The 8,795-nt window shown below is 46.4% G+C and overlaps 1 protein-coding gene across 1 annotated transcript; it reads left to right on the plus strand.

The window, feature by feature from the left end:
- The first annotated feature begins 6,693 nt into the window (after window positions 1-6,693).
- Window positions 6,694-7,954, plus strand: LOC123408330 (tubulin beta-1 chain-like). Its single transcript, XM_045101454.1, has 3 exons — window positions 6,694-6,997; window positions 7,132-7,281; window positions 7,905-7,954. The coding sequence occupies exons 1-3, from the start codon at window positions 6,694-6,696 to the stop codon at window positions 7,952-7,954; spliced, it is 504 nt and encodes a 167-aa protein (XP_044957389.1).
- Window positions 7,955-8,795: the final 841 nt, after the last annotated feature.

Below are 8,795 nucleotides of genomic sequence, written 5' to 3' on the forward strand. Positions count from 1 at the left end.
GTGCACAAGACCTAATGTCAGCTTTGCTATAAGTATGGCAGGAAGGTTTCAAAGTAATCCACGAATGGAGCAGTGGACAACGGTCAAGAATATTTTGAAGTACCTGAAAAGGACTAAGGAAATGTTTCTCGTTTATGGAGATGAGAAAGAGCTCATCGTAAAGGGTTACATCGATGCAAGCTTTGACACTGATCCGGATGACTCTAAGTCACAAACCGGATACATTTTAGTTCTTAATGGGGGTGCGGTAAGCTGGTGCAGTTCTAAGCAGAGCGTGGTACCTGATTCTCCATGAGAAGCAGAGTACATAGCTGCCTCAGAGGCGGCTAAAGAAGGTGTCTGGATGAAGTAGTTCATGACAGATCTTGGAGTTGTGCCGAGTGCACTAGATCCAATGACTTTGCTATGTGACAACACTCATGCCATTTCTCTGGCCAAGGAAGCAAGGTTTCACAAGGGGACAAGATGCATAAAGCGACACTTCAATTCCATCTGCGATTACATCAAAGAAGAGGACATAAATATTTGAAAAGTGCACGGGGATCTGAATGTTGCAGACCCGTTGGCTAAGCCTCTTCCACAAGAGAAACATGATCCACACGAGAACTGTATGGGTGTTAGAATCGTTACATTGTAAATCAAATAGTGATGTGAGCTAAATTATTGACTCTAACGCAAGTGGCAGACTGTTGGAAATATGCCCTAGAGGCAATAATAAAATAGTTATTATTATATTTCTTTGTTCAAGATAATCATTTATTATCCATGCTAGAATTGTATTGAATGGAAACTCACATACATGTGTGGATACATAGACAACAGAGTGTCCCTAGTAAGGCTCTAGTTAACTACCTCGTTGATAAAAGATGATTAAGGTTTCCTAGCCATAGACAAGGGTTGTCGTATGATAATGGGATCACAACATTAGGATAATGATGTGAAGGACAAGACCCAAACTATGAACGTAGCATGTGATCGTGTCATTTTATCGCTACTATTTTTCCTCATGTCAAGTATATGTTCCTATGACCATGAGATCATGTAACTCGCTGACACTGGAAGAATACCTTGCGTGTATCAAACATCGCAACGTAACTGGGTGACTATAAAGGTGCTCTACGGCTATCTCCGAAGGCGTTCGTTGAGTTAGCATGGATCAAGACTGGGATTTGTCACTCTGTATTACGGAGAGGTATCTCGGGGCCCACTCGGTAATACAAGATCACAACAAGCTTTGCAAGCAATGTGACTAAAGAGTTAGCCACGGGATTTTTTATTACAGAATGAGTAAAGAGACTTGCCGGTAACGAGATTCAAATAGATATAGAGATATCGATGATCGAATCTCCGGCAAGTAACATACCAAAGGACAAAGGGAATGTTATACAGGATTAACTAAATCCTTGACATAGAGGTTCAACCGATTAAGATCTTTGTAGAATATGTAGGAGCTAATATGGACATCCAGGTTCCGCTATTGGATATTGACTGAAGAGTGTCTTGGTCATGTATACATAGTTCTCGGACCCGTAGGGTCTACACACTTAAGATTCGGTGACGTTTCTGTATAGTTGAATTATGGATGTTGGAAACCGAATATTGTTCGGAGTCCGGGATGAGATCCCGGACATCACGAGGAGTTCTGGAATGGTCCAGAGATGAAGATTGACATATAGTAAGGGTGCATTTTGCTTCCGGAAAGATTTCCGGCATTATTGGTAAAGTACCAGGAGTGACGAATGGGTTGAGGGGTTCCACCGGAAGGGGCCACCCACCTGGAAGGGGACCAAACAAGCTCAAGGGTGGCACACCAGCCCCTGGTAGGCTGGGCATCTAGCCCAAGTGGGCCTATTTCGGCCGAAGTGCAAAAGAGAGAGAGGTGGGGCAAACCTACTTGGAGGAGGAGGACTCCTCCACCAAACCGAATAGGAGAAGGACTCCTCCCTCCCTTGGTGCGCTGGCCGAACGCCTAGGGTTTTCCCTAGGGCGCCCCTCCCTCCATCCTATATATAGTGGAGGGTACAGAGGCTAGACACACCTCTACGCATGGCGCAACCCCTCTCCCTCCGCTACTTCGTGGTAGAGCGTAGGTTATTTCGGTACGACATGGAGAAGCCCTGCCGGAGTAGCTCCACCATCATCACCGTCACACCGTCGTTCTGCCGGAGAATTCAGCTACCTCTTCGTCTCTCTTGCTGGATTAAGAAGGCGGAGATCATCATTGAGCTGCCCGTGTGCTGAATGCGGAGGTGCCGTCCATTCGACGCTAGATCATGATTGGATCGCGGGAGGGCTTGCGATTTGGATTGCGAAGACGTTCGACTACATCAACCGCATTTCTTAATGCTTCCCGCTTAGCGATCTAGAAGGGTATGTGGATCCGATCTCTCCTCTCATAGATGTTCATCACCATGGATAGATCTTATGTGCGCGTAGGAAATTTTTTGTTTCCCGTGCAACGTTCCCCAACACATAGCCATATCCATCACCATATGTAATGCTCTATCATCTAGTTCATACTTGTAATCATGCGTCACACAAGGCATCCATTGTAAGATATATTGAAAAATCAATCCCAAGATGTGTTCCTCAATGTTTTCTTCTTGCGATATGATATCCATGTGTAAGTAGTTTGGTAAGGTATGGGTTGAGGCATGAGCCTTGCAACCCTAGGTATTTGGTGAGGGGATTGATGGAAGTTTATGACATAATGACATGTATGTGAAATAAAATTGTTACGTGAAATGTCTCTTGTCTTGTCTGCGGTTTTCATATTTGCGGGTTCCGAGGATCATGGAGATTAAGCAGCGGTGAGGCTAGGAGCAAGGGGCCAGTGAAGTGTTATACCGGACAATGGTGATAGTAAGGTTTAGTAGGGTTACATGGATCATATCATTGGGGATTCATGATGTGTAGTCATTAAATACCCAATGATTTTAGCTGATTTGATTATCTTAATTATCGTGGCAACGCCGCAAAACGAATAATGCCTTCGATAGGATGACTAATATTTTATGCAACACTCGTGCCGGTCAAGATTTTACTTGGACATATCCCCCACGCCGATATGAATCAAGCACATCTACATGGGTGACTGCGCGAGCACAAACTAATATCTTGTTTTATCCCAATTCAAATATATGGTTGTTATGATTAAGACCTCGTACACGTACCTCTTTTATTATAAGTGTTTGAATCATGGTTTGCTAGCTGATCGAGTTAAAAGCTGTATTTGACACTTTGGCAGAAGCTTACTCTAGACCATTGCATCAAGGGAATCTTACTCTCGTGGGTTTGATACCCCGAGTCACCTCGAGGGAAATAGGTCTGGGATACCCTTTTATATTCCAACGTCGGATCAATAAAAAGGAGATATCAAGCCCGTTTACCGACGCCGTTGCCTTGGAGGAGCTTAGTATTGCTAGTCTTTGTGTATTTAGTTTTTGTTAAAGTTAATTTTCAGTTTTGGTTTTTGCTTTTCCATTTCTGTTTTTAGTTTAAGTTTTATTTTGTTGCAACTATTTTTAGTTGAAAAACCAAAAAGTTACTACGGCTCATAATCTTGGGAGTTTTGCTTCTCCTAGCAATAATTTCATGTGTGAATGAATAGCACAACCTGATGTTGTAGTTGCATAATATGAGATCAAACCAAACCTAGTTTCGATGGTTCAACATGACCAATTTGGGGGCTCTTCCTCAGAAGATGCAGATATGCATTTACACAATTTTAGTGAATGCTGCAACATGACATGCAAATGGATTATGATCCAGATGCTCTTAAACTTTGTTTATTTTCTTCCACTTTGAGAGGAAAACTAATGAGTGACTTTTAGCTTTGCCTAAAGGCAGTATTACAGAACATATGTATGATACACTAATGGAGAAATTTGCAACAGCTAGTCCTAAGGCAATTGTGGAGATGATTCTCCAAACTGTGTGCAAGGATGATTAGGTGTTGGTAACTGAAAGTTGTTCGGAGTCCCAGATGAGATACAGGACGTCACGAGGAGCTCCGGAATGGTCCGGAGGTAAAGATTGATATATAGGAAGTCCTGTTTTGGTCACCGGAAAAGTTTCGGGCTCATTGGTAGTGTACCGGGAGTGCCGGGAGGGGTGCCGGGGACCATCGGGAGGGGTGTAACGCCCCAAGGGGTCTCATGGGCTATGGGAAGAGATAAACCAGCCACTAGTGGGCTGGAATAAGTTCCCACTAAGGCCCATAAGGTTTGAGAAGGAAAAAACACAAGGTGGAAAGAGTTTCCAAGTGGGAAGGTGGAATCCTACTCGAGGTAGGATTGGAGTAGGACTCGTCCACCTCCAATTTCGGCCAAACCTTGAGGGTTTGAGGCTGCCTCCTCCCCTCCCTCCCTCCTATATATACTAGAGGTATTGAGGGTTTTTGAGACACAACTTTGCCACGTGCTGCTCGACCCTATACCACATAGTTTTTCCTCTAGATCGTATTTCCGCGAAGCTTAGGTGAAGCCCTGTCGAAGTAGATCATCACCACCACCGGCGCGCCGTCACGCTGCCGGAGAACTCTTCTACCTCTCCGCCCTCTTGCTGGATCAAGAAGGTGGAGATCGTCATCGAGCTGTACGTGTGCTGAACGCGGAGGTGTCGTCCGTTCGGCACTAGATCGGAACGGATCATGAGACGGATTGCAAGACGGTTCGTGCAACGGATCGCGAGACGGATCACGGAACGGTTCATGCAACGGATCATGAGACGGTTTGTGGGATGGATCGCAGGACGGATCGTGGGACGGATCGCGGGACGGTTCGTGGGGCGGTTCGAGGGACGTGAAGATGTTCCACTACATCAACCGCGTTTGTTAACGCTTCCTGGTGTGCGATCTACAAGGGTACGTAGATCCAAATCTCCTCTTGTAGATGGACATCACCATGATAGGTCTTCGTGCGCGTAGGAAAATTTTGTTTCCCATGCGACGTTCCCCAACACAAATGACTTTTTCAGAAAGGTAGGGATTCATATGGCGTCTCTCTCTTGCCCGCAGGTGCTCCCGGCGGCGTGGCGCGGGCCGTCTGATCGAGAAGGCTTGATCTTTTTTGATGTTGTTGGCGCTGTTGCCTTGAGGGTGGTGGCAGCGGAGATGGGCGTCAGAGGGGAGAAGTTCTAGCTCGGGTGGAGGGAGGGAGAGAGAGAGAGATAGAGGGAGGGAGGGAGAGGAGAAGGAGAAAGAGAGAGAGAGAGAGAGAGGGAGGGAGAGGGAGAGGGAGAGAGGGAGAGGGAGATCCCTCTCCCTCTCCCTCCCTCCCTCCCTATCTCTTTCCCTCTCCCTCCCTCCCTTTCTCTCCCTCTCTCCCTCTCCCTCCCCCCTCTCTCCCTCTCCCTCTCCCTCTACCTCTCCCTCTCCCTCTGTCCCACCTCTCTCTCTCTCTCTCTCTCTCTATATATATATATATATATCTCCCTCCCTCCCTCTCGCTCTCTCTCTCCCTCCCTTCCTCTCCCTCTCTCTCTCCCTCTCCCTCTCTTTATCTCTCTCTCTCTCTCTCTCTCTCTATCGATCTCTCTTTCTCTCCCTCTCCCTCTCCCTCTCATTCTCCCTCTCCCCCTCCCCCTCCCTCTCTCTCCCTCTCTCCCTCTCCCTCTCCCTCTCTCCCTCCCCCTCTCCCTCCCTCTCCCTCTCCCTCTCCCTCTCCCTCTTCCTTTCCCTCTCCCTCTCCCTCTCCCGCCCTCTCTCTCTCCCTCTCCCTCTCCCTCTCCCTCTCCCGCCCTCTCTCTCTCCCTCTCTCTCTCTCCCTCTCCCTCTCCCTCTCCCTCTCCCCCTCTCCCTCTCTCTCCCTCTCCCTCTCTCTCTACGTCTCCCTCTCCCTCCCTCTCTCCCTCCCTCCCTCTCTCCTTCTCTCTCTCCCCCTCTGGAGAGAGGGAGAGGGAGGGAGAGAGGGATGGAGGGAGAGAGGGAGAGGGAGGGAGGGACGGGGAGAGGGAGGGGGAGAGGGAGATACCTCTCCGTGGTGTCCTCCCTATCCACTGTCATCTGCAACAAGGCCCTCATGAGCTCCCTCGGCTTCACCTTTGGTGTGAGGTTTAACTATTTCTTGATTCCCAGCTTCTTGATTCGTTATGTATGTGCTCGTGCTTGGTGCTCTGTGACTTTGCTGGATCTATCTATCCATGTCCATTCGTGCTATGCTCTTCGGTTGTGCACGTGCACGGTTCAGATTATTAACACCAGATGATGCTCAGTTTATGTGGTAGCTTTGGCCAAGGAGTGCCAATTGAATTTGGTGTGTTTAATAGCTATTTATTGTGATTCTTCACAACATATTGTAGAAATCATCAGGAGACCATGAGTGTAAAATGATAAGAGTGACTAGTTTCCTGCAGCTAGCGTACTTACTGCGAAAGCTTCGATTATTTTTCGTAACGAACGAGGTTGTGTATCTATGGTTCAAAAAAAGAAGAAGGTTGTGTAGCATGTCCTGGTTGCTTTCTGCTTCGGTAGCTTGATAGATGGGAGTAGTATATTTGTTTGTTTGTGCTGCCTGGAGTGTATGTACATGTGATGTTCAAAAACTTGTTAGCTTTGACTTTCATTTTTCTTTCTTATTTCTGAATGTTGCTTATTTCTTTGTGAACATAATAGGATGAGCTTTTGCTGAAGAGTGAATGAGAACATGAGATGCCACATGCCAGTGAGTTTATTAATACTAATATCCTATTGACATGGAATTGTGCTTTGCAGCTACCACCTTGACGAGCTGGCATCTCCTGGTCAACGTCTACTACAACGAGGCCTCCTGCGGCCGCTTCGTGCCCCGCGCCGTCCTCATGGACCTCGAGCCCGACAACATGGACTCCGTTCTCTCCGGCCCCTACGGCGGCATATTCCGCCCCGAAAACTTCGTCTCCGGCCAGTATGGTGATGGCAACAACTGGGCCAAGGGACACTACACCGAGGGTGCCGAGCTCATTGACTCCGTCCTCGATGTTGTCTGCAAGGAGGCCGAGAACCGCGACTGCCTCCAAGGTCTCTGATTTTTCCTCTTCTCCCTTTCCCTATTTCTTCTCATGTTCCTCTGTTCCGTTCATCCGTCCTCCGCACCGGCGGCGTGGATCTAGAGCATAGGAGAAATGGTGGCTGACGGATCTGTGCGGGTGTAGGTTTCCAGGTGTGCCACTCGCTGGGCGGCGGCACGGGGTCCAGCATGGGCGCGCTGCTCATCTCCAAGATCCGGGAGGAGTACCCGGAGTGCATGATGCTCACCTTCTCTGTCTTCCCCTACTGCCGCCCGCAGCCTCAGATACAAGATAGTTTGTTGTTTGTTATATTTTGTTTTACAAGTACTAATCATCTGCATAGCTCGCGACTGACAAGACGATGATACATTCGAGTGCATTTCCCTGTTTTGTTTCAGGATATGTTTTAGTAGGATTTTGCTTGTGTCACTAAGAGAAGCTCTTTTCTGCCTCGTGCAGTAGCTCGGAGAGGAAGAAGAAAGAAGAGGAGATGCATGCTGGATGAATCTGGACCAACTCCAACCCAACCCCAGTACTTGTAGATGTTATACATAAAGTAGATGTTATATATTCAGTCATCCACTTTTGACTGTCCGCTCGAGCGGCTCGATGAGCTTAATTTGAGGGCAAAGAACACAGCTTAACATCTATCTATAGCATCTCTCGCCACATCTTAGTTTCGATTTAGTGATGCAAAAATAAGTTTAATACTGTATTTAGCAATGCTGAAACTAGAATTGGTAAGTACGCCCTATCGTGGCAGCTATATGCTCCTGTCACCTGTATCCTCTTCTAATTACAGTGGCATTTGAAGTAGTTTTGAAACTGATTAGATGGATGTGTGAAGTGTTTCTTCCTTCCTTATAAAGCTGGCCTATTGTATTGAAACTGATGTGTGAAGTGTTTCTTCCTTCCAGTGGCGTTCGGCGAATCTGGTACAGTCCGTGTGCTTCATTTCACCAAGTAAAATCAAATCACACGAATGGCGATCCAAAGTAAGAGCGGAAACTTCTGGCACACCTACATTGCAAACATTAGCAAACAAACACAATTGCCACAATGGGATAAGAACTGCTCTGAGTTTCTAGGTGTTCATTAGTGAATAAATTGGTAAAGCGTTGCTGATGTATGATTGGCCAGTTCTGTTCACCTTGCTAGAGTTCCTTGTTAAAATTAACAATCTCAAATAAAATGAAAACTTTGACATTTAGATATGAGTTGTACTTTTTCTTCAGTCCATGAGAGTATATTTATCTGCTCCCTTCAGCATGGGATAATTCTGGTGCAAAATTGTGTTGTGAGCAGTGATATTGCCTGATTGCTCATCTTTGTTGAACACCTGAGCATTTTCTATATTCGGACACTTAGAAATCATGGCTTGACATTTCCCATGGGCAGTACTATGCACGTTTGCTTAAAGCGCATGGCATACTGGATTATATTGTATTTTGGTATCAGCTATTCAGGACTATAATAACCCATATGACTTGTTACAAGTTAGCCAGTGAATTTGTAAAATCCGCGTGCCGTATTAGGATAGCTTCAACACCCTTTCAATAAATGCAGAATGCTTTACCTCTTCTCAGCCAAATTGACCATGTGGCATATTCTGTTTTTCTCTATTGCAAATTCTTTACTATTTCCATCGTAATAGTTCATTTGTACTATGCACATCTGCTGAAGATTGATGAGGAAGACTTTGGAGGCCATGCCACCCTAATTCAGGAGGGGCTCTTGGCTTTGTTCACCCTTTTCCTGGTAAGCTATCGTCCATAATCATGTCTTCTCCATCACCACCTCCTAGTTGC

This window comes from Hordeum vulgare, chromosome 7H (assembly GCF_904849725.1).
Source record: "Hordeum vulgare subsp. vulgare chromosome 7H, MorexV3_pseudomolecules_assembly, whole genome shotgun sequence".
In the NCBI taxonomy this organism is placed as follows: domain Eukaryota; kingdom Viridiplantae; phylum Streptophyta; class Magnoliopsida; order Poales; family Poaceae; genus Hordeum; species Hordeum vulgare.